Source organism: Protopterus annectens, chromosome 2.part1 (assembly GCF_019279795.1).
Source record: "Protopterus annectens isolate FY-2018-M chromosome 2.part1, PAN1.0, whole genome shotgun sequence".
Classification (NCBI taxonomy): domain Eukaryota; kingdom Metazoa; phylum Chordata; order Ceratodontiformes; family Protopteridae; genus Protopterus; species Protopterus annectens.
The window spans coordinates 1,149,571,217-1,149,598,236 of NC_056729.1; the positions used below are offsets into that span (position 1 = coordinate 1,149,571,217).

Sequence of the window (27,020 nt, forward strand, 5' to 3'; positions counted from 1 at the left end):
GCCTTTTCTCTTCTTCAGCGCTAGAAGTGAGAGTACAATTCTGGGCCTCTTTCTGGAGGCATGACAGCTACTAGTGACCTCTTAAGTAATAGGAACTTAACCTATCCCAAGAGTTTTGGAGATGGTTTTGGTAACTATGAAGAACCCCTTCTGAGGTAAGGACCAACCCAGCAGCTCTGAGATGTGACCTGACAGTGAACATGCAAGGAACACACTTGGTCCATAATGACAGTTTTGCATGCCACGTCAAACTCAAAGCCTCCTTCCTCCAACATGGTCAGCTCTAGATGAGAAGAATGCAACTGAAGGTCTGAAAATCCATCCTTTTGGTCAACGTAGCTGGCCACACAAGGAAAAGACTGTTTGATGCTTCAGTGCTATATTTGGCCTGCAATGGCAACTTCTTCCTCCTCTGTTGTGGATGTTTAGGTCTTGGCAAAGAAGAGGAGGGGGCGGATCAGGGGTAATGATGATCCTCAGCAATACCAAAGGAATGCATTCTTTTCAGGAGATTAACCATCAGGTTTTCAGAAAGCAGGCTACTAAGAATTTCCTCTTAAAAGAGTCATCAAGGAAAGGCAATAACATTTCCTCCTTCTAGAAGAAGGGTCTTGGCCATACCATACTATAAAGACGCATACATCTCAGCCTCCAATTCCATATGCCATATGGTAGAGCACTGTGGAAAAAAACAACATTAAATACTTCATCCTTCAATCCAGACTCGCAGAGATAGAATGTTTTCCAGCACCAGATGCACCATGGTGAAATGGAATCTGCATAAGCGAGACAAACAGCTGAGGGTACTGCCCACAGTGTGGCCTTATGCCAACTCTGCCCAAAGCTTTGGGTTACTGTTTCATGTAAAGCTGTTATGCAGGAATCCTCTCTAGTTTAGTTGGTTGGGAACTCATTTCATTCAGCCATGGAGGATAAAGCTTCTGCTTCTTTGGGAGCTGCAGTAGCACGACCTTAGGTTTCCATACTTGGCATCTCTGATTGCAGTCTCCACATGAGATTAAGCTTTTTTCAGAAAGGGGGAGGAGAAAGAGGCTGCATGCCAATCCATGGTGAATTCCACAGGTCTCAATGTTTTCCAAAGGAAAGGCAATCTGTGAGAGAGCAGCTGGGGGAAGAATTAGGTCTCATTATCTTCTGCCTTAGAGGTAACAGTCTCCAGGTCCACTGACTCCTTAAAGAAAGTAAAGAGGTAGGAAGACCCTTACCTATCCCTGCCTCAAGCTGAGCATTGTAGTGCAATTATGATATGTGTGTGTGGTCTTCAGTAAAACCAGTGCATGCTAGATGTCAGGCAACTGGGTATAGTTGCTTGAGAATGTATCTGCAAAAAGCAGCTTAATGACTTGCAAGCCTGTGCCAGGCCCAGTGTAGCACCAAGCTATGTTCCCCAAGGTAGCATGCTTGCACCCATAAGGACATCTCCCCTTCACACCTGAGAGAGATGCCTCAAACCTTCACCTAAACCACAAACACTGGTATGAGAAGATACAGAAGACTCTGCTCAACCTAGGCCATAGTACCCAGATAGAAATAGGAAGCTTGAGGAAGACAGCACTGGCCAGGTGACCTGAGAGTCTGCTTCAGGGATCTGACTTGTCAAGGGCACGTTTCAGCCAATCAAACAAAAGACAGGCGGTTTCTAAACTGCTGGATGCGACCCCATGGTTGAAGCTACGGATGTACCACCCCTGGCCCTACAAAACAGGTACAAACTTAAGCCCTATTTAGTTCAGAGTGAATACACAATACACAACACACAGTGAGAAAGGTCTTTTCACAAACAGATCTATCTCATGGAGGGCATGACCACTGTCTGGCTTTCATTTCTTTCATCTTTTTATTGGATTTAAGCAAAAGTCTGGGGTTACATGAGAGGCCCACCCATCTATCCTCATGCTGTCCACTTTCAGTTACTGCTATTCTGAAAATTAGAGTAGAAACTTCAGCTTCCTACGTATGCTTTTGGAGAGTAGGGATGAAATAGCTATCATGGCGGTGTTGTCCCAAGCAGCATATACAATGCTGGTGTGGGTGCTGGATCACTCCTCAAAGGCCATGCAAGAACACACACTAGGCTTCAAAGTTTCTGAAATAAAACGATGAAACCTCGCCCTGCAAATCATTAAACAGGGTGGTGGAGTCAAGTGTTGATAATACCAACTTAGAAAAGCTCTTCCTTTGCCTCAAGAGATGACTAACAGCAGACACTTAAGAGCCTGACCCTACAAAACGGAAAAACAAAACAAAAAAATTGCCCAGACCAATATTGATTAGGGACACACATGATTATAATCCCTTGGGGGGGGTGCCTTGCAATGCGGCTACTCCCTGCTGAAAATTCACTACTATTCTTCCACTAATGCCAGTCAGATCCACTGACCCAGGGATGATGGACTCGTCTCCACTAAAAGGAAAACATACTGCCTAGCAAAACATCCTGCCTAGCCTATTAACAAGTGATACAGTTGGATTCATCTTATAGAGCCACCCTGGCTACATATGAGGGAACCAAGCAGGCTACACTCTCCCTCTTCGCCCCCAAGTGAATTTGTCCATTCATCAACATAGGGACAATGAACTGGGTATGAGCATCCCTGAAGATGAATGGGCTCTAATAAGGCCTTTCTCTGCATTCAGAATAGTAGTGTTCAGGAGGAAGGGATGCCCTTGACATAATCAAAGTCAAGCTATCAAAACAACAAATCCAGTTAACCCAATGACGAGGGGACCCAAAGGAGGGCAGCTGATGCCATGAGCAGAGACAAACAACCTTCCCTAATGTACCTCAGTCTGCAGCAGGTGGACATTAACCACACAGAGAGAAAATCAAAAAGTGGGTAGGATGCCCAGCAGAAGATCATGCTTCCAGACCCTGGTCTGAGCAGCCTCCCATGACACAATCCCTAGGAAAACCAAAGGGGACATCCCTTCCTCTCAAATGCCTCAGCAAGCGCAATTGCCACCTAAGTGAGAAGGGGTTGTGGAAAGAAGAACAGATCCAGGCCCCACTGGGAACATTTCCAGGCATGAACCTTGACATTACTGATAGAACAAAATACTGAAGGGACTAAAAAAGTACAAAATTTTGCCAGGCAAAGGGAATGCCTTCTTCATGAGAAAGTAGACTTCCCAGACAACAGTGAAAAAAATATGCAACATAAAAACAGTCACAAAAAGAAGCTTAAGAAGGGAGAAGGCTCAACCACATTTTAGAATTTGTAACCCTTTCCCAACTCTATTTAGGAATGAGATACAGAGAACTATTGGAACTGGCAGAGACTCTACATTTTAGAGGTGGGGATGGCAGTAGAGCATGTTCCTTCTTTGGATAAAAAGGGTAAGTGTTCCATTTCCACCCTTTCTGCATTCTGAAGTGGATGGGATATTTCCATTTTATCTCAGACCTCTTGCATCTTGAGCTAAGTCACCCAGAACATCAAACTGTAGCTTTTATGTAGATGTAGATGCGATGATGTGAGGTAGTGCCAACTACGCCAAGAGAATAGGGCAGTGCACATGTAACATATGCCATCATAGCTAGCTGGAGTTTTGTAACAAATTTTATGTCACCTGTGTATCAAACTGATTTGTACAGATGCTGGTGTTAAAAATGTATCAACAGTGGGTCCTGCTGGACAGAAAAGAAATATACATTTATATCAGACTGTGCTATTGTAACTTAAGAAATGTACATATGTTAACAGAGGATGCTGGAAAGGAAGGGGTTAAGCTGAGCCCAGTTTACCTGACGAAAAATACCCAGAAATTAAATGACTTGGTTTAGGCCATAAAGATTTTATCACACAGGCCTGAATGCAGTCAATGTCTGTGTAAGGTCTGGGCTCTTATTGTCCTTAGTGGTGAACTAAAGTACAGTTGTGCACCTACCATAAATGTAGATGTTCGAGTGTATTCACTGTTGCAGTCATTACAATTGGGTTATCCTGCTGGCAGGCTACCCGGAGTCAGCCTGAATTCCAAAGTCTAGGTCCGGAGTCGGTTGCTGTCGCCTCCTCCCTGACGTCAGTGCGCCAGGGGTATAAAAGATGCAGCCGATGCCATTTTCTTCAGTTTTTCTTGCCCCATATGTCAGGTGCCCCCAAAAGGGTAGGCTAAAAATATGTCAATAAAGCATGCATGCACCAAGGTAAATTTTTCCTTCATCTACAAGCAACTACACCACATAGGTTGTATAGAATAGAGAAGTACAGAGAAGTTCCAGCAAAGATAAGGGGGATGGTGGGTGGGTAACCTGGACTGCAACAGTGAATACACTCGAACATCTACATTTATGGTAGGTATACAACAGTACTATGCTTATCGTGTTTCACTGTTGCAGTCATTACAATTGGGTTGAATCTCAAAGCTAAGGTTGGGAGGCTGGAGCTAAACAGGATTAGGAGCGGCTATGAGGCCCTGCAGAACTGCAGTGGCAAAGCCTGCCCTGGATTTAGAGTAGAGTGGTAAGTGGTAGTGCTTTGTAAAAGTGTGCACTGAACTCCAGGTTGCAGCCTATAAAATGCCTTTGGATGGTACTCCTCTGAGGAAGGCTGCTGAAGTGGCTGCTGCTCTGGATGAATGTGGCCTAATGCCTTTAGGCACTGATTTGCCATGTTGTGAATAGCAGAAATGAATGCAGTAGCCTAACCACTTTGAAATAGTCTGTTTTGAGATAGCCTTTCCTTGTGATCCTGCAGCATATGCCACTAGTAATTGCTCAGTCTTTCTGAAAGCTTTGGTTCTGTCCAAGTAGAAGCGCAGCTGTCTGTGTATGTCCAAAGAATGCAGAAGTCTCTCACCCTTATTCTGTGGGTTTGGATAAAAGGTAGGTAAATGAATAGTTTGGTTAAGGGCCGCACTGGACACTACCTTAGGCATAAATGCCGGGTTTGTCCTCAGAGAAACCCTATCTGGATGGAAAATGATAAAAGGTTCCACAGCCATGAGTGCCTGTAGTTCTGAGACTCATCTTGCGGAGGTAATTGCTAGAAGCAGAGCTGTTTTCCATGATAAAAATTTTATATCAGCTGTAGCGGCTGGCTCAAAAGGAGGCAGGGTGAGTTTTTCCAAGACATAATTGAGGTCCCATGCAGGTATTTGTGATCTCCTTGGAGGCCTTAAGTTTTTGGCTCCTCTGAAGTACTACCTTACTAAAGGATGAGAAAAATAGGTGGCTCTGTATTGTAATGAGCTGAAATGGTAGAGGCATGAAATTTTATTGATGAAAAGGATAGGCTGTTGTCCAGCATCTCAGTTAAATATTGCAAAATCTGAGGAATATTTGGTACAGTCATGTCAATTCCTTGTGCCTGGTTCCAAGCACATAATCTTCCATTTTTCAGCATAAGATTTTCTGGTACTAGGCCTCCTGGCCTCCAAAATAACATCCATCACTGCTTTAGATAGAGGTGTGTTTTGAATGACTACATTATCCGCCATGCTGCCAGATTTAAGGTCTTGAGTTGGCTGTGCAGGATCTGATTGTTGTGTTGGGACATAAGTGAGGAATGTGAGGTAATGTCCAGGCTGGGCCTTGAGACAAGCTCCTTAGGATTGGGTACCAGTGCTGGCAGGGCCAGTCTGGGGCAATGAGTATAATTTTTGGCTTCTCTTGTCTGACCTTTAGGAGTACCTTGGGGAGGAGAGGCAGTGGAGGAAAGGCATATACTGTTAAGTTTTTCCAGCTGAAAGATAGAACATCCACTTTCCATGCTTGCTTGTGATAAGTCCTTGTGCAGAATCTCTGTAGTTGGCAGTTGTGAGGGGAGGCAAAAAGATCTATGTCTGGGCGTCCCCAATTCCTTGTTATCATGCTGAAGACTTGCAGATCCAATTTCCACTCTTGGGGATCCATGAGGTTTCTGCTTAGTTCATCTGCCAGAGTATTTATCTTTCCTGGCAGGAAATGTGCCTGCAGATGTACTTGGTAAGTCAATGCTGTGTCCCACAAAGTCATGGCTAGTCTGCAAAGGGGGTAGGAATGAGTGCCTCCCTGCCTGTTTATGTACCACATGACTGTAGTATTGTCCGTCTTTATCAGTAGTTGTCTCGGATGAAGTAGATCCTTGAAGGCTGTCAGGACATTTTGAACAGCTAGCATCTCTTTTTGATTGATATGTACATGCATTTGGCTTACGGACCATGTTCCCTGAATACATCTTCCTGCCACGTGGGCCCCCTAGGCATAGTCTGATGCATCTGTTGTTAATGACTGCCTGGCTGTAGGTAAAGTGAATGGCTGCCCCTTGTTGTGGTGACAGGCCTTTGCCCACCATCGAAACTCCTGTTGCAGGCAGGGAATGAGGGTAATTATTGTTTCCAGGCTGTGGCAATGTTGAGTCCAAACACTTTTTAGATACCACTGAAGTTTCCTCATATGCAGTCCTGCATATGGAATTAGCAGAATGCAGGATGCCATGAAGCCCAAAGTCTGCAGAATTTTCTTGCAGATAACTGGGTCTTTGTTGCCAACATTTTGAAATAAGCAGTCAGTTGCCTTTGTCTGGCGTAAGATAAGCCATCTGGGCAGTTGTACTTAAGCTTACACCCAGGAATATTATCTCTTGAGAGGGTACTAGTTTTCATTTCTTTTCGTTTACTGTGTACCCTAGGCATGTTAGTAATCTTTTTACAAACGCCAGATGTTGAAGTAGAATGTCCTTGTTCTCTGCCTGAATAAGACAGTCGTCCAGGTAAGGATATATTTGCATTCTTCTTTGTCTGCAAAATGCAATTACTGGGGCCAGGCATTTTGTGAAGCCCTGGGTGCAGTAGATAAGCCAAAGGGCTGTGCAGAGAATTGGTACTGCATTGAGCCAGTTATGAATCTGAGGTATCTTCTGCATGATTGTCTGATTGGGACATGCAGGTATGCCTCTTTTAGGTCTAATGTCACAAGCCAAGCCTTATTGCCCACCATGGGCAGAAGCTGCTGTAGAGTCAACATTTTGAATTTTGGAATATCCAGTTATGTGTTTAGAATAGATAGCTCCAGTATTGGTCTCCAGGCTTTGCCCTTTCTGGGCACCAAGAAAAGTCTTGAGTAAAATCTTTGTCCCTGCACTTGCTGTGGTACTTGCTGAATGGTCCTCATGTCCATGAGAGCTGACACTTGCTTTTGTGCCTCTGTCCATTGATTTTCTGGCAGGTCTGGCATACCGTTTGCCCTTGGCAGGGTGTGAAAGTGAAACCTGTAGCCTCGTGACACTATGTCCAAGACCCATTTGTCCTGGGTTATTATGTGCCAATTTTGAGAAAAAAGTGCTAGTTTTCCCCCTAAAGGTGCTGCCAGAAGATAAGTGCTTGGCGCAGGCAGGGGGAAGTCATTGGGACTGTTTCCTGTATGGCTGTGATTTGTCTTCTCCGCTTTTGGAGGTAGAAGCACCCCATTGTTTATACCTGTATGAGCCTTGGGGCTGGGATCTGCGTCTAGGGCGTCTGTATCTGCCTCTTTGTGGTTTGTCTGACACTGGAAAGGACCAATTCTTTGCAGGCCAGTGCCTGCTAAATCTTGGAGGTTATACCTGTAAGAAATCCTTGACTGTTTGCATAGATTTAGCTTTGTCCTCCATTTTCTTCAACACCTCTTCTGCTTTAACACCAAACAAGGTATCATGCTGTAATGGAGCATCTAATAATTTTGCTTTAACATGATCAAGCAGATTCTGTTCCTTTAACCAAGCATACCTCCTAATGACAGAACCCATAACAGCGGCCCTGCAGGAGGCCTCCAGAGAATCAAAACCACATTGCAAAGTATGCTTTCCCACTTGTTCAGCTGCATGCAATAAATCCTGCATTTCTTTGTTTTCTGCGCATTCAGAATTTCTCAACATTTTCTGTTTAAGCAGTGACATAATATATTGCTGATATTTAAGCATATGAAACTGACAATTTAAAGCCCTTATAGCCAATGTAGCAGAAGTGTAAATCTTTTTTCCCCATCTGTCCAGTGCTCTAGAATCCCTGTCAGAGGGGGTAGGGTTTTTTGCAGTGGAAGCCTTGCCTCCTTTGGGACCCTGAGAGATAGTTTCTGGGTCAGCAGCAGGGTTTTTAAATAGAAATTTATGTGAATCAGGAACCCTGAAGTATCTGTCTAGCTTAACAGGAGCTGGAGGTAAAGAGTCAGGAGTCAGACTGGACTCTGAAAATACATCATCTACAATGTCTAACACAGGTGGAATAGCAAGCGGCCTGTGCTGAGGTAGTAAAAGGAAGTCTCTGAGTCTTTTCTTGGATTCTGAAAAATCTTGGCTCTCCCAGTAGAAGTGCTCTCTCATGGTATGCAGAGTTTCCCCAAAGGAATAATCCTCAGGAGGAGAGGCTGAAGGGATAGATTCTTCAGCATCAGAATCCTCATAGGGAGGAAGAGAGTATTCCTGATCAGAAGAGGAATCAGAAGAAATGGAAACCTGATCTGAAGATTTATATTCTGTCTCTTGCCTAGGCCTCTTTATCAGGAGGGGGATGGGAACCCCTGATGAAAGTAATTAGGTCTTCGGCCATTTTGAGCATCTGTTTTTTAGGCATGGAGGCCTGTCCATGGGGCTGTTGTACTTGTTTCTTTGTCTTTAGAGGTGCTTTAGTCTTTGCCTTTGAAGCTGAAGTAGTTTTAACATATAAGTGTGTAGGCCTGAAAATACCCTCAGAAGCCGATGCCTGCTCAGCGGCTCCGGACCCATCTGAGGGAATAGTTTCCGAGGTTCCAATTCCTTGAGTTTCCAGTGGCCTAGTTGGGTCCATGTGGGAGTTGGTAGCGGTCTGTGGCTCTAAGGTAGTGGGCATCAGGGGCTGTGAAAGCGCCTCACTGAGAACCGGCGACTGGCTTAGAAGAAGTCTCGTCGTCCGTTTTGGGTCTCGGATGCCTGTCCTTTTCTTTTTCTTTGCGTTTCTTGTGAATTGCGGTAGTTGGATGGCCATCCGACGACATCGTGTAATTAAATCTTCTGCCAAAGTAGTGAAATGCAAAATCATACAGACGCTTAACAGTGCGTTGGTTAAATCTAGCACAAAACCGACAATCAGCAACGTCGTGATCAGGGTCTAGGCAAGGAAAACAGTAAGAATAGAAGTCCTTATGAGGTATTTGCCTCCCACAAGAAATACAATTATTAACTTTTTCTGACATCGGTCTGGAGCAAGAAAAAAGTTTCCTCAACGAGGTACTTAGCTTTTAATGAAGACTTCGGATGTGAAATTCAAATACGAAAATCTCAGCAGTCAGCCGACTGGCACTTGCGAACTGCTTTTGCTTTGGGCACCGCGCGGCAAGAAAGACTGAAGAAATTGGCGTCGGCTGCATCTTTTATACCCCTGGCGTACTGACGTCAGGGAGGAGGCGACGGCAACCGACGCCAGCCCTAGACTTTGGAATTCAGGCCGACTGCGGGTAGCCTGCCAGCAGGATAACCCAATTGTAATGACTGCAACAGTGAAACACAATGACCATCTGCTACCCTTGGGTGCCAGAGAATGGCTGATTAGTTTCTACAGGAGAAATGAAAGTTGAAATTGATTTACAGTCTCCAGATGCCTTGACAAAGCTCTAGATGTGTATTGTGACACATCTGTGTTAGATCCTGGTTCAGTTTCTAGTCAGGGGGGTAGTGTAGAAACCACAGAATCAGGTGATCAGATATTATGTCATTTTATAGACACCACTGAAATTATTTTAGATATTAGTGAGAGATGTTATAGCGGCAATCGGCACTCTGTTATTGGAACTGACAACAAAGACACCTATCGACTTCATCTTGCCTTGCACTAGCAAGTAAGTAGGGAATAGTAATTCATTCAGTTAGGAAAATAGTGAAACTAGTAAAATATTGTTTTTCTGTATCTGTCTGAGTCTCTCCGTTTATGTTATTTTTATACTTCTTGTGAACCGAACCTCTGGTGTTTACTGTAAATAAATATTCAGTATTTTCATGTTTTCTATTTTATTTGCTATTAAATATATTTTTATTTATATTTATGGACATTTGTTAACTGTGTTTGCTCAGCTGGGCCAGAAACCCTTTTTCAGTGGAGACAGGAGGAGAAAAGCTCCAGTTACAGACAATTAAAGTATACATAACAGTTTAGTTTACAATTCAAAAACAGTTACTTTTAGAAGTACAATTCAAAGCAATTCACTGTGTTAAGTTAAAGAGGCATAATAGGGTAAGATCAGTAACAAAAAAAAAGTACTATACGTAATATATATATATATATATATATATATATATATATATATATATATTTTTTTTTTTAATGTGGTGTGGTAAGGTGTATATTAAGTTGTAGTATTACAGGAATAGTACAAATTATGAGGTGTGAGAGATGACAGTGCAGGAATAGGGTGGAAGGGATATCCGGAGGCGTAATATGATGCTAGTGTAAAATATGTGGGGAAAAATATGCTGTGAAGTTGTATGAGATTGTGGAATAAAGAACAGTACTGGAGTTAGGTAGGGTCATGACAAGTACAAGTTTTGGTCCTTATAAAGTGTAGTCGGAGTTCTTTCTTAAATTGTATAGGGTGTGTAATGGAGCATAAGTGGGATGGAAGCTTATTCCAGACTTGGGATAAAGTGGATTTATATAGTAGTTCACCGATATTTTTTTTTTGGGTTGGTAGATGTCAAGGAGTTGTTGGTTTGAAATACGAAGTGTGCGAGTTGGAGTGTAGATGGATACTAAAGAAGAAAGAGCAGGGCAGGAGGATGGTTTATAAAGTATAGGATGAATAATTTGTAACTCAGATAGAAGGAGTTGTTGCGGGAGTTCTAGCCCTTGTAGTGAGTTGAGTGTGAGGCAGTGGTGTGAATAATGTGGGGAGTTTGTGATGAATCTTGCTATTTTGTGGTAGGTTTGTTGGAGTCTGGTCAGGATAGTGGACTGAATATTAGTTAGCATTGGGGTGGCATAGAGATGGGAGGTGAGAAGAAGAGCCTGTGCCAGGGACAGTCTAGCATTAGAGGTCAGGACTCTACGGTTTTGGTAGAGCATACCCAGTTTTAGGTGAATTTTTTTTATACTTTGAAGGAAGTGTAGGTTAAATTTAAGTTTGTCATCAGTGATGGCATCTAGAAGCTTTGTGTGAGAGTCAGGTTGTATGGTGGTGTTATTGGAGGATGAGATGAGAAAGGTAGATTTTGGGTGACAGAGTGAACGTGGGATGAATAGCAGGAGGTTTTTTTTTTAGGGTTTAGGATGAGTAAATTATCAGCCAGCCATTTTTCAACAGATAGAAAAGTGTCCTGGGTAAGAATGTGAAGGTCAGAGATACTGCTGGAAGTGCAGATAAGAGTTGAGCCGTCTACGTCTTGAATTAGAGCAGATTGTTTGCAGGAGGTATGAAGTTCATTTGTAAAGATATTGAACAGGAGGGAACCCAAGATGGAGCCTTGAGGTACCCCGGTTGTCACTGGGAGGTAGGGTGAACAGGAGGAGAGCCATCAAACAGATTGCTGTCTATGAGACAGATAACTAGAGAAGAAGGCTAGGGTGGAAGGAGACAGACTGAGGTTGGAAAGTTTAGTTCGAAGCATAGGATGAGAGACAGTGCCAAAGGCTTTAGAGAGGTCAAGGAAAAGGCTGGCTATTAGGAGGGTATTATTGCGGGCCTCAGCTATTGTATGTGTAAAAGACAGGAGGGCTGTAGAGGTGCTGTGGTTACAGCGGAAGCCATGTTTTGTGGGAGTGAGGAGATTCTGTTGGAGGAGCTTGTTTAGGAGAGCCATGTTGGGTGGGAGTGAGGAAGTTCTGTTGGAGGAGATAGTTTAGGAGTTGTGAGTGTATACATTTTTCCAGAATTTTGGAGAGAGGAGAGAGGATGGCAATTGGACAAAAATTTGATGAGTCTGTTGAGCTCCCCCCTTTATGCAAGGGGATAGTGAAGGAGGACTTCCAAATCTCTGGCACTGTTGCATCCTGGATAGATCTATTGATTAAAATGGATACTGTATAGGTTATAGATTCTGCAGCTAATCTGAGAAAAATGGGTGGGAGACTGTCTGAGGAGGGAGAGCAGGGTTTAAACTTCAGAAGGAGTGATTTAATGTAAGAAGTTGGAAATGATTTGTAGGTAAAAAGATTACTTTTTTGTGGCTTGGGAGGGATAGAGGTGGAATTTGTGTTGGAATTTGAGGGTGTGAGTTTTTGGACAGTGTCAATGAAGTGTCTGTTGAGAAGGGTAGCAGTTTCTACAGGAGTGTTGTTTGGGGAAGGGGAGGGATTAGAAGGGCACTTGGGATTGAGAATTTTGTTTAAGGTGGACCAGAATTTCTGTGGATTGATTTTCAGTTATTCTGGGGAGAGTTATAGTATGATTTTTTTGTCCTTACAGACATGTCTTTTGACAAGGTTCCAAAGTTCTTTGTACTTGTGAAGTAGGGAAGGTTGTTTAGTCTTAGTCCAGCCCTTCCAAGTATTGTCAAGTTTATGCATGAGAGATTTAGTTTCTTTAGAAAGCCAGAGGGCAAAATAAGACCCCCCCCTGCTTTCACTGTGGCTGGTCTTTTAGAAAACAGTTTATCCTTGGAGATGAATTGCATTTATTTGGTGACGCTGTGGCTTCATGCTCCTGAAAGTCGTCGCTTGGAAACATTACTTTTGTATAAGTAGTAATTTTACTAACAGCAACGGTTTACCCTGGCAAGAGCCTTAAAGTAGCTGGCTGGTGGCAGTAATCTTCCTTATAGTCTGGGTGAAGGTGGTATAGTGGGTAAATCTATGCCAGCCTTTCTCAGGAGTTTGTGTGTATATAGGTGTGTGTGTGTGTGTGTGTGTGTGTGTGTGTGTGTGTGTGTGAATTAAATCTCAAGAGTGTATGTGTCAGCTACTTGGAACAGGGACACACAGCAGGTGGAGTCTTACTTGTGGCCTGGACAGGGAAATCCACCCCCAGGATTGGAGTATACTCCACTCCCTGTGTGCTCTTAAGGGGAATTGTGCTTGGTGCAGAGAGCTGCATCGGGGAAATACTGTGTATATCCATTTTTGTTCTAAGTGACTGTTCCCCACCGGTGTTAGTGGTGAGGACTGAGGCTCCTTGATTACTGGCCCAGAGGAGGGACATCACAGTGGGTATGAGCCACACACTTGAATGAAGACAATGTTTTGCAGACACTCTTTACTGCACCCTTCAAGTTGGTTGATGGGCATATAGGGGGTAGCCCTCTCTCTTGCTTCTGACTGGCAGATGACAGGAATAAGCTCGACTCCCCCCACCCCAAGTAGGAACTCTTTACTTATAATAAATGTGAGTTCACTTAATGGGTGAACTTTGCAGGAGGATGGTATATTCCTTACAAAGTCCTGCTGGTCTGGTACGGTACCTGACTAAAGTGAGGTACCTTCTTCCTGTTCCCTAGTTTAGGTGCCCTCCACAGCTATCATATTCAGAAAATGTGAAAGGACTCACACTCCTCTTTCTGCCTTCCACAGATGGCCATTTGCAGGCACTGAAGCATGCTCTTTTGATATTAGCAGGTCTGGCTATATGGACCTGGGCAGAGGAAGCTATGATATCAGACTTGAGTAAGAGAATTAATGGTACCACTATTCTACTGTTGATAAGCCTATCCTAAAGATTAGAGAGTATAAAATGTTCTGCACTCTACTCTGGCATCAAACTTTTTAACACCATGTTACTAGAATAACAACGACCATAAACAAGAAAACTGGTGTCTTATTCTTTGAGATGGACCACCTGTTGTTGTGCTCACACTATTCAACAATGCAATGAAGCCATCTCTGGAGTATCACAATGTGTGGGGTTTGTTAGTAAATCTGACTCACAAAACAGAAAATTCAGATGAGAGACCTAGAACGTGATGGGCTCCAGAAGCAAGAATTACATAAACAGAATAATAAACCTGGGTTACTTTTCCCTTTCGTATACAAAACATTTTCTTAATGATGATATATAAAACTTACAGAGATAATTTTCCTTAATTGTTTATAAAGGCCAGAAGTAATAAAAATTTGAGAGACAGAAGGGATACAAATTTGATTATTCCCTTACACAAAAGTGGTGCTTCCTTTGACCCTGGGAATTATAGACCTATTAGCCTGACTAGCCTTATCTGCAAGGCCATGGAGCAAACCATCATGGACCTTATCAACAAAGATATAGGTAATCTCCAAACACTTGATCCTACTCAGTTTGGATATGTCAAATGGAGATCATGCCTGTTAAACCTGGTGGACTTCTTTGAGACACTCACCAAGGCCCTGGATAAGGGGAAATCTGTGCATACAGCCTACCTGGACCTAGCCAAGGCATATGACACTATCCCCCACACAGGCACCATTGACAAACTCAAATAGGCATCAACCCTTAAATCGTTAGATGGGTTGCTAACTCGCTCACTGACAGAACTCGTATAGTCAAAATAGGGGAATCCACCTCCAACAGCAGACCTATAACCAGTGTATTTTCCACAGGGATAAGTCCTGGGACCTCTAATGTTTGGAAGCTACTTCTCTGAAGTGGAAGCAAAAACTAAAGGTCTGTGGCTGACAAAGTTTGCTGATGACTGCAAACTGGGAGCAGTCATTGAATCTCCAAATAATGTCAATATCCTACAAGAGGGTCTTGCACAAACAAATGATTGGTGCCAAAGTCACATGCAAAAAATGTATTATTATACCTTTCGGTAAAAGCAATGTTCCTGCTAACTACCACAATAATTACAACACCTTAAGTACACACTCAGTGGTGAGAGACCAGGACTCACAGGTTGACAGCAACCTTACCTTTGACCACCATGTCTCCACAGTGAAAAAAGGGCAATCTATATTGCTCATCTCATAAGTAAGGGCATTGCCTCCAGAAAAAAAAAAGTTATTACCTTCCTGTACTCCTCCCTCTTCAGGCCAATAATTGAGTACAATGCCACAAAGGGTTCTCACAAGGAAAATTCTAGGTCTTCACCATCTATCCTATGGGGATCGTCTGAAATCACTGTCACTTTATTCTGTTTCATACAGACTACTCAGTGGTGATCTTCTGCCTTGCATATCAAGCAATCTCTGACTCTGCGTTACTGAAAATGCTTCATATCCGGAAGTCAAATGGCACATAGGTTACTCACTCTAAAGACCTTAACCTGATATGTGACATTAATAAAACCTGTTGGTGGGACAGATTTGCCTCCCAGAGGTTACCACACCTTTGGAACAAACTTCATCTTCATGTCAAACAAAGCACCCTATTGGCCCTCTTTAAACACAATCTAGATGATTGTTTGGGTGACCGTAAATTCACTCTGGGGATTCCACCTCTGTCCCTCTTGGACAGGGGAAATAGCTTCTGATCGTGGAAATAAGGGCAAGACTTTAGCTAGGCTTGTAAGGGCCTAGTAACTTCTTATGATCAGGAATGTGTGAAGTTATGTAGGAGAAGGTCAAATGGTTTTCAAAGGCAGTTAAAATCCCAAGGTCTACTGAGATGTTTAAACATTACAGAATGAAACATACAGGACATATGATTTATTCTGTTAAATCTGCATATATGCATGCTGTGAGAGGACAAAACTCTCTCTAGAAGGTGCAAAATTAAGGAATTTCAAGTTTCATGTGTTGGTTCTGACTGACTACATGTTTTAGTAACTTGAAAATAGTGCAAGCCTTTTATATTATGGAGTCGGATAAAGCAGAAGAGGGAAAATGGTAGTGATCCTGTTTGGGAACTTGCAACTGGAAAATCATTCTATGACTTTTTGCCAGTATAGTCATAGATGCAAACCTTTTCTTGTTATAACTGCAAACAGAACTGGTAAGAAAGAACTATAAGATGTGGTAGAAAATAAAGCACTGATGAATAAATGTAGTCAATTGTGGGGATAATGTCCTCTAAGAGCAGAATAACTGCTGAAAAAAACTTTTTTTTTTGCTCCTTGCAGCTGGCAATCAGCATTTACCAGGATGTCTCATTATCCACTGGGTCTACCAGGCTTTCCTTCATATCCTGGACTTACTCATTCTTGTGTTCAAGATCAGTGAGGAGTTCAAGGCACCTGGGGTAGTATGATACTACGCAGAGGACTGCTTTTCTGTTATATCCCAACTTTTCCTCCCCTACACAACCAGTAGATATCCAGGGTGGATGTGCAGTGGGAATGCACTGGTGTATTTTCCACCTCAGTGGCAACTTAGCCAATGTATACTGCCATTCCCCTCAAATCAGCACACTCCCTGCACATCCGCTGAGTACATGCACCCCTCCCCAGGATTGGCACGGATCATTCATCTCTGCCAGCATCTCAGACACCAAAGAAACTAATTGAGCCTTTGGTTGCTAGGGCCATAGTTAGATCTTTATCTCTCTGTGACACAGTGCTGGCTTTTAAGAGCAATTTTAAGAGCAAACCCTCACTTAAAGCAAGAGCTACATTAAACTTGTAGATGTCATCAAGAATTCAGTGCTGGAAAATGGGACAACAATTGTTTATAATCTGAGCTGTACAATTATACTTACACTTAATACTGCTTAGAGCAGAATCAATGTCCGTTCCAGTGCGAGAAAAACTAGGACAAAAAAGCAACAGCAGCTTGTCAGACTCAGCAGTGTAATCTTCCTTTCTCAAGTGAAGCCCATGTCCTTTCAGATCCTGGCAAACCTTGTTGAAGAATGCAGTGTCTGCTTCAAATGCTGAAGTAGAACAATGTACTTGTACAGCAAACTCTAGACAGGAGAGACAAGTAAATACTTATGAACGACTGTGAAGAACTGTGTTACTGTGTTTAAGGTATATATTGCCAATTTACTAAACACAACTGTGGACTGCCAGATTAATGTCAGAGGCAACAATGAGCAGACAAAATTCAGTTTTTCAAATCAATGTTCACCATATCATTTCAAGGAATTTAACTGAATTATGCAAATGACTACATACATGAGACCTGGATAACTTATGACTAGCAACATGAATGGTTATGATAAGAGCTCATTGCATTCTTACCTGATAGCAAAAACATGGTTCTCTGTCTAACAAATACATACTGCATGGCTGAGCTCAATAAGGTGACGGACCTTCATATTGTAACTTTACCCCCTACTGATGCTGTGATGCTTGCCAAATTTTGAGAAATTGGCAGTTTGTTATGTGGGCAACACGGACATATTTGAAAATTAAATGAACTTACGGATTATATGAAAGTATCTATATTATATTTCAACCATATAATACTTTCAGATCTTTCATTGTTTTGTTGTACTTGGCAGAGGTATGGAAAAAAACAAATCAAGAAACATGTTGGACAGTGTGCAAGTAATGTTCCAAACAAAGTAACAAGTTTGCAGGCCATGCAGAGTTGGACAGATAATCCTCTCATCTGCTCCAGGCATTGAATTGAAAATATAACAATTTTACTCTGCTCAAGAGGAAGGTTAAAACTTAATCAAACTGCTATGTTCTATGGGGTATGTGCTGCACTGAAGAAATCAGATAGGATTCTAGCACCTGATCTACAAAGCCCAGGCAGATTGACCCGAGGGTTCCACTGCCACCTACTCTGCAGATATGTGATAACTGACTCAAAGGGCTACTCTCCAGGAAATGGCTGGTTGTCATTGGTACCCCATAATGCATTCCTTTCAGAGTGGACGCTGGAAGTATGTATCTCCTGGCCCACTCATCTTTTAGTTAAATGGTGAACTGGTGAGACTTAAGTCTTGTTAGCTAAGGAAAGGCTCAACACTTGCACAGACCAGGGGTCTGGTTTAACATCAGACTTACCTAAACACAGACAAGACCACAACCTGATTCAAAATTACTTTTGTCTCTGATGATCCTCTGATCTATGCCTGGGACTAAGAGATGGATCCTCCCCACCAGTAGTCATCTGAGGCTCTTCTGAAAGTCACTATCTTTCTAACTGCAATGTAGACCACAAGTTTCTGCATACAGTGTCAGTAACTTGAGAGGATGACTGATATGTGGAAGAACATTTTTTTTACATCCTGTACTTCCCTGGGACAAAAAAGGCAATGCTGGAGCAGGACTTGACATTCTTATTTTTTGTCAAATGTATTTGTTTTTCAACAAAAAGCTATTTTTATGCTCTCATAGGGTTGCTAACTTTTCATGTCAAAAATTCTGGACATGTACTTGAAAGCAAAATACATGTAATTTCGATACCACTGTCCCCTCCCACGTAGCCATTCCAGTGTCCCATTACTTGGCTATTTCTCCATTTCTTCCCGGTTGCCATAAACAATGTTCAAAACTCCCAGTGAGCATAATGTTTTCTGCTTTACTTCTACAAAGATTACAGATATTTGGACTTAATTTAAAACTTTTATTTTAAATTTTATAACACAAACACTGGTAGATATCTGCTAAATAAAGTAATACAATTTCACAATGAAAATAGACTTAGAATTAAAACCTTTCTGCCTTTGAAACTTGCATTCACTGAAACAGCATGGAAAACCCACATTCAAAGAAAATGCATCTGGCCAGTAACAGGTGCTAACTCTAAAATGCTGCCTCTTTCCTCAGCCATAACCATATGCCTTACCTTCATTAGATCCATCCTATAACACTGCCACTACACAAGACACATTTTTATCCCCTAACCTAACCTTGACGCTAACCCTAAAATACACAAACTCGTACACAAATATATAATACCTATCTTTTACTCCCCAATCCTAAACCTACCTCACATACACATGCAGAAACACTCTCACCCCTCCATCCTCCCTTACCTATCTTAACATTACACAATATCAACATTTCTACTGCATGGCTATCCATACAACTGGCATTAAACCACACCCCCTGTGTTTGCTGAAGAATCGTCATTCAAGAAAAAAGTGAGGGACTTATATATATATATATATATATATATATATATATATGGGTCTACCTGAAAATGTCGAAATTTCTAAACGCTGACGACGAGAACACCGACACCAGAAGATCGACAATGGAGAAGACTGACAGTTGAGAATCCCGACGCTGAGAACACCGACATGTTAAGGTAAGTGTGCGATACGGACAGACTTTAGGGTCAGGGTGTGGGTAAGGTAAGTGTGTGATAGTGATGGACGTTAGGGTAGGGTGTGGGTCAGGTAAGTGTGCGATAGTGACGGACTTTAGGTTTAGGGGCGGGTTAAGTGTGTTAGGGTGCAGGTAAGTTAAGTGTGCGATAGTGACGGATTTGAGGGTTAGGGTTTGGGTTAAGGTTAGTGCATAGACAGTTGTGTATGTAAGCTTTAGTGTAGGTCTGTAAGGTTTTTGGTATGCTTGTGTTGTGTGTGTATTTTTCCGGAAAGGTATTTGTTTTGTTGATTGTCGGGATTGTGGTTTATCGGGCATGTGAAGTTTCGCGTTTTTGAACTTTCTTTTTTTTTTGGTTTTGTTTTGTTGGTTATTTCGTTGTCGGTGTTATCAGGTAGACCCATATATATATATATATATATATATATATATATATATATATATATATATATATATATATTATATACATGTATGTATTCAGTATCATGTATGTGGTATGTATGTATGTATGCAGTATTATGTGTATGTGGTACTCAGGTTTATAATGAGTCATAAAATCAGATACATGAATGTACACGTTGATCACATGATCTTCTGACATGATCCCACTGAATACTGGTTTGGCATCCGTCATCTTTATAGAGAGAGAGGTGTGCTTAAATTGTCTGTCAGTATTTGACACAACTAGATTTGATTAGTACAACAGCATCCTCAGGCTTATCACACTTGCACTTTTGGATACATTACATTTGTATAGCACCAGTTACTGATATTTTCCAGACGTCTGTGACTACATCTGTCACCAGAAATTAATTCATCCAGAAAAAGAAACATTTAAAAGACTTCTTTGATCACATTAAATGATTATGTCCCCACCAATAATAATGAAATGCATAATCAAGTGCAACAGAAATATTCTACTTATCACTTAGTGAAAACAAGAGTAAAACAGCATCATAAATAAAAACAGTATCATAATTTAGTAGCCTTCTGTTTCAAAATGCATTTAATATTCAAGGAGTCATTCAGACTTAGTAACTTTATTGCTTGCAACTTTAGCCAGCAACAGAGCTACTTGATATCCAATAACAGTACTTTGAAATATTACTGTATAGCTATGAACTCCACATTCTGCTTCCTCTATATATGCAAACAGACTGTGGAACAAATAGGTAAAACTGCAATATTTCATAAATACCTGAATCACATTTGAAACATGTCTGTTTGTAGTCCACTGCACAGTTCAAATGTCTTCAAGAATTCAAATTCCACGTGCACGGAAATCAGACGTAAACAATCAGTCACACAGAAGCAAAATACTGTTTTCATCTTCTGCGTCTGTGTGCAATCAGATGCGAAGGGTGTTCTTAAAGAACACCAAAAAAAAAAAAAAAGTTTTTTTTTTAAATTAAAAGAAAATTAATCTTTAATCTCCTGGTATTTTTTTCTGGACAATATGCTGTCCTTTCCATTTTCTGGACAGTATCCCTTAATTCTGGACAGTCCTTATGCTCTCAACCACATCTTCTATTGGCTCATACTGGAAATGCTGTTTTCTACCACTGCCCAATCTGCCCACTGAACTTCTCCCCAGTGTTAATGTAAATGTTATTATGCTGCACTTGTTTGCATTAAACTTGTGACCATTTTAGTATGCCAGATATGTGCAAATTCCAGTCCTTACTGGAGCTTTTTAGTATCAGTGGATCAGCAGATAACAGTGCTCAGTTTGTTGTCATAAGCAAACTGGTCAGCCACATTTTTGGGATATTGGACTGCATGTCTGCAAAATAAATTCCAAATAGGAAAGGGCCTAGCAATGACCCTATGGTACCTGACTAGTTAAAATTTTACATTCAGAGCAGATATGAGCAACTTTTACAACTTGGGATTTGTTGGATAGCCAGTTTGCAATCCAGCAAATAACATAGGGGTTTACATTGAGTTTATCTATTTTTTTTAACAATACCAGCATGGGAGCTGGCGTCAAAACCCTCAGCCAGATCAAGAAAAGCAATGTGAACTGAGTGACCACTGCCCACAGCCTGTATTCAAAGAAGCTCACAAAGTTCAGAAGACAGGATTTGCCCTTTACAAAACCAAACTAATAGGGCCCTACATCAGTTAAGTTGCCTGTGTCTGCATAAATGAGTTCTGCAGTGATACTTTCCATGGCTTTACATATAAGGATGGTGAGGATGATGGGTCTACAACTGCCTGGATACACAGAGGAACAACCCTTAGGTAGGGGAGTCACAGTGGCTGCTCTCCAGGCATCAGGCACTAATGATGGTTAGTCTCCTGCTTCCATTTGTAGCTGACATGATTACTCTCATATTCTGCTAGTGTTAAAAGAGAAAAGGAACCTCAGGGAACCATGACAAGGGTAAGATAAGATGTCAGAACAACACAAATTGTCCCACGCATATGCTCCCTTTGCAGTGTAACAGACAGCATGCAAGTGTGTGTCCCTGGCAGATACACTAATATACTTACACAGAATATGGCACAGTTATACACTGGGACAGACCGGGCAGTGTGCAGGCCTTGAGAAAGGTGCAGCATAACCCCATTGCAGCACAGGTCCCTGCAGAAACTCACATGAAATGTAGTATATAAACTGCATTAAATGTTGCCACCACCTTCCTCTCCACCTGACCTGAAAGATCTAGGCAGTAGCATACACATATTTTCTAAACTAAATTTGATGACTACTTGCCAGTAGCAACAACAGTCTTAACCATAAAAGTGGATAAAAGAAAGACTAAATATATATATATGTTATCCAGTTACTATATCATTTGGAGTGATGTCACTTAAATTCCACTTCCACAGATTGAGAGCATCAGGACTTTGGCAGTGCATGTCCTGATAAACTATGCCTGAACTATTCTCCCATCCATGTGATGTCCACAGTGGAAAACAGCTTATCAGCCAAGTAATAATAGGCATTTTTTGCAGGCATCATCATAAGGGTCCTGTAAGCATTTCTACAAATGGCTGCGAAGGAGATAAAAAAGCATAATCTTGTTCTTCATGTACAATGCAGGCATTCTCTAGTGGGCACTTGCAAAAGTTGCCAATATAAACCTTGACACTTTTACAAGGAGCAAAATAATAGCCTGGGAAACATGTTTCAATGTGATTTCTGAATCACTAGTAGCAGAGAAACAGTGTGACATTCAATACTGTACAGGTCTCCTACAAGCACAAGCTGGCAGAGGCGAACATGGAAAGCAAACTGTGCTCTAACTCACAGACATGCAGTAGCAAAATAAAGCCATGCACAAAGGTTTTACTTTGCTTTGGAGGTACACCAATATTTTGAATGCTAGGGTTAATACATTTTGAAAACAATCTTGGATATCTGGACAGCAATATTATGAGGAAAAAGTAGCACTATCTGCTCATGTCAGTAATGCAAAGAATCATACAGCACTGTGAAAGTGTGAGGTAAATTATTTGTATCAATCTTCACAAAAAAGGTTAGCAGCATAAATAAGTATGCCAGCATGCATTTCCATTTTTTAGATTTTACTAGTAACACGGTAATCCATGACATGTGTAAATGCCTAGCACAATTATATAGAGGATACGACATGTGCAAAACATACATTAGCCTGCTGTGGTGAGTCCAGTCCATTGCTTACTCTCGTGTACCCATCTCAAGTGTAATTGTGTAGGGTTGTGTCAATGGCATTTCTCAAGCTGTCCCTGTAATGTTAGCATCAGGGCCAGCTGTGTAAATTATACATGCCTGCTGGTCTTAAAAAAATTCAAGATCTCTGCAGGAAGTGCACATTTGTCAGTAAGGAGGCCTGCTGCATTTTTCCCGTATCTATCCCTCCAGCCATTGTATGGCATAACCCCATAGCTGTTGCTGTGAATATAGTATCATATAACTAGGATGCACCTTTGTCTGTAACCATCACCCTACCACTCCCACTAATGCATCCTCTATAACCCAGTGCCATGAAGGTGTTTGCATGTCTGCAGGATGAGGTCGACTGCAGAGGCTAGACAATTTCTGCCATATGGAAAATGCTGCCCTGTTACAGGCATTTACAATCTATGAACACAGCATTTGTTAAAGAAGGGGGTGATGACCAGACTTTATGAGACCAGGTGTGGTAGACAGTGGCCCATAACAAAAATGACACTAAGGCTGCAATCTCACATTACAGCAGCATGACAAAAGCAGACGGTCATCATGTTACACCATGCTAAGACACAGGCATATTCCATGGCAACCGAGAGGTCGGTCATGAGGAGACATGTAGGAGGTAGCAAGCTGACAGAGACAGATGATATTTTTGAAGGAAAACAATGGTTAAGGAATTCTCACTGGGGGAGTGATTTTTCTGTCATCATCCATCATCATCATCAACCCCCTTTTCAAAATTTCTAGGAGGTTGGGTTGTCACTTCAACTGTTGCTATCTCTCTCTCTCTCTCTATTCAATGCCACTCTACCACTTTCTTTGACAGTCATACTTGACTGTTGCAGACCTTCTCTCACACAATCCATCCACCTCTGTGGTGAATGTCTTTGTTTTATCTTGCCTTCTTCCAGGCTGTCCAAAATCTTCTTCATCAGATATCTTCTGCTTCTCTGCACATGTGCTTGAAACACCGTAATCTGATTTCTTTGACTTTCTCTGCAATTGGAGTTACTTTGGCTTCTACTCTGAAGTCCTCATTTCTTTGTCTGTCACACAGTGTGCATCCTACCACCCAACATAGGCAGTTCATCTCCATCACCTCTAGCTTCCTCAACTGCCCAGGTTTCTGTACCATACAGTAGTACTGGTCGTACCACTGTTCTGTATGCCTTACTTTTCAGCTTCTTTGGCATTTTTCTGTCATACACTACACCTGACACACTGTGCCAGTAGACTTCATCTCTTCTCCTCTGATTCTAGCTTTGACCTCCAAATTCAGACTTCCCTTCTCCTCAACTACACCTCCCCAGTTACTTGAGGCCGTTAACTTGTTCCACTATTTTCCCTTCTATCTCAAATCTCAGCCTCTTCTGAATTCCTCCAATTGCTGTCATTACAACTCTCTTATCTGTACTCAAGTTTCATCCCATGTGCCTTCAGTTTTAGATTGCATTCCTCTATCCTTTGCTGAAGTGTTTACTTAGTCTGCCTAAAATGCCAAATTGCCTTCATACAGCAACTTTGCTGATATGTCTCCTCCAATCTGTTTGATAATGCAGTCCATCACCAGTATGAACAGCAATGGTCTCAGAGCTGCACGCAGATGTAAACAAATTCCCCCTAGGAGCCCCTCTGTGAGTACAAACACTGTTCATGCTTGAGTCATTGGTCCTTGGCACACAGCTTGTTCATGCTTGAGTCATTGGTCCTTGCACATAGCTTGTACTAATTCTACTAGTGTTTCTGAGACTGCGAACTACCACAAGACAGCCCAAATCAGCTTTCTTCGGACCTTGTCATATGATTTCTCCAAGAACAGGAATGCCCAGTTGTATGATTTTTATCATCTGTAGCTTCTTCTGAACTAACTGCCTCAATGCAAATATCAGGTTGGTTGTGCTGCATCCTGACCTGAAATTAAACTGCTCATCTCCCATCTTACTTTCTGCTAGTCTGCATTTTCATTTATCAATCAACCTTTCCAGAACTTTTAATACAGTGTGACAGAAGTCTGATACCGCTGTACTACACCCAGTTGTGGATGTCCCCTTTGTTCTTGTACATTTGCACCAGTATCTTACTCTCCAGTCATCTGGGATGCACATGTCTCTCCATAGTGCTATGAAGAACATCAGGAGCCATTTCTTCCCATCGCGACCAGATCTGTTGTGATCTCATCTAAGCCTGTGCTTTCCTTCATTTAATTTTCCTTAGTCTTGTTTTTATTTCTTCTAGGGTGAGTTCCCCTTCTTCCTTCACTGTAAGCTGCATCTGGGGTAGTACAGCTTCTGTGGAGTTTTCTTCATTTGGTTGCTAGAAATACTCCTTCCATTTGCCTTTGATTTCCTGTCAGAAGGTGAGCAGGTTGTTGCTTGCATCCCTTATAAAGGGTGTGTGACTAGCGTCTTTTGTCTTTCTGTCTTTGCCTTGCAACCTGATCATTTCTTTGTGCCATGTATGGAGTCACTTTCCACAATCTGATAGTGCCACTGATGCCTTTTTCTTTGATATCATAATTCTAATATTTTATTTCTTTTTATTTTATTTATTTAACATTTGTTGACCAGGAAAGTCTGACTAGGACAGAGCCTATTTTCAGCGGAGGAGGAAACACTCCACACGTATGTCTTTGGAATGTGGGAGGAAACTGGAGTACCTGGAGGAACCCCACATGAACACAAGGAGGGCATGAAGACTCCACACAGAAGGCACCCCAGCTGAGAATTGAACCAGAGAACCTCTTGCCATGAGGTAACAATGTTAACTGCTGCACCATTGCACCACCCATTTGCTAGACAGAAGTCTAGTCTCTCACTTAGTCAATCAGTATTCCTTTATAGCCTGATAAATGTTTTACCTCTTCCACTTTTTCTTCACTCTTTCTTCTGATGACTTCCTGGACTTCTGCATTCCACCATCATCTTCTGATGACTTCCAGGACTTCTGCATTCCACCATCAGCTTTCCTTATCGACCTTGCTTCCATACCTGGCTCAGTTGCCTATATGTTCTATATAGTATTTACACATTCTGTTCTGAGGCACTGCCAGTCTTCTTCAACTCCACTTATTTGTTCTTCTTCCTGAGGAGCTGGAGCCATGTGTAATTCTTTGAACTGTTGCGTTTTTCTCTCCAGTCAACTTCCAAGTATTCAGACTAGCTTCTGTTGACCTTAGAGCCTTTTCTGACTGCTGCTTGCAGCTGATTGTGGCAATAAAGTTGTTTATGCTGTGGGGCAACTTTCACTGGGAATGACTTTGCAATCACTGATTCTACCCCACTGCTCTTCCTTACTAGGTGGAAGTCTACTCAAGTTGCATGTTGGCCAATCTAGTATGTGATCTTGTGACTGTCTCTCTTGCTGAACTATGTGTTGACCACCATCTAGCCATTTGCTAGACAGAAGTCTAGATTGGCCTCTTCTTCTTTACTGCTGTTGTCCCAACCATGTGGACTCAGGCAGTCTTTATATCCTGCTCCTTCTGTCCCGATATGTGCATTCAGATCACACATTATCAACACAAATTCATGTCATCCTTTATCTAGTATGTCCTGCAACTACTGTTTGAATATACCCCTTTTTCTCACCATCAGAACCATGCTGACAGGCACAGGCCGCGTAGGAGACTGATTCCAGACCAATCCTTTTATAGGTTTTATTGGGATAAGCGCTTTTGCCCTTGTTCACTGCTTCAAATCCAGTTCTTGTGTATTAATCTGGAATCAGTCTCTTTTTTAAATGAGGAAGATTTGTAACTGGATCTATTTTGTTTTTAGAAATAAAATCACTTAGTTGGAGGGACTGATCTAAATATTTGGATTCTTGACAATCCTGTTTTGGAACTAAGAAGGGTATTGTGAAGTGTCGGCTCAATAGAACTTCATGGTTTACTACTAAAGAGCCCATTTTTTTCAGAAAAGTGCCAAAAAACAATAGTTTTTAAAGATAGTCGCCATCTTAAAAGTAATTTGAAAAGGTGTTGCGCAGTATGGTCAGTGAAAGACCTAATGAACATGCTCCAGTTACTAAGGCAGGAGCATCTGATAGAAAAGTGAGTAACTGCTTGAGTCAGGCAGTGGTGCCCACTACTTAGACAAACGACAGCAGTGCAGTTAAATGCATTATCAGAAAGCACTGGGGGTCTTAAGATACCATGAAGCACTTTAGAAGCACATTGGTGAAATCCCAAAATGTTTTGATAAGAGATGGAAAAAAAGCTTAAAACATTTATCAGAATGGCCACAGGGAGGTAGTAGAAAAGGTTTTACCAATGAATGTGGTTATTTTTTATTCAGGCTCTGTCAAGTTATATCCAGTAGTCTCCATGTATTACATTAATATGC

At 41.8% G+C, this 27,020-nt stretch overlaps 1 protein-coding gene across 1 annotated transcript in view; it reads right to left on the minus strand.

The window, feature by feature from the left end:
- Positions 1-27,020, minus strand: part of LOC122794358 — a 362,344-nt gene that overhangs the window by 63,745 nt on the left and 271,579 nt on the right. The window contains exon 3 of the mRNA XM_044062684.1: positions 16,487-16,693. Coding sequence (XP_043918619.1) covers positions 16,487-16,693 — 207 coding nt within the window. The remainder of the gene's footprint in view (positions 1-16,486; positions 16,694-27,020) is intronic.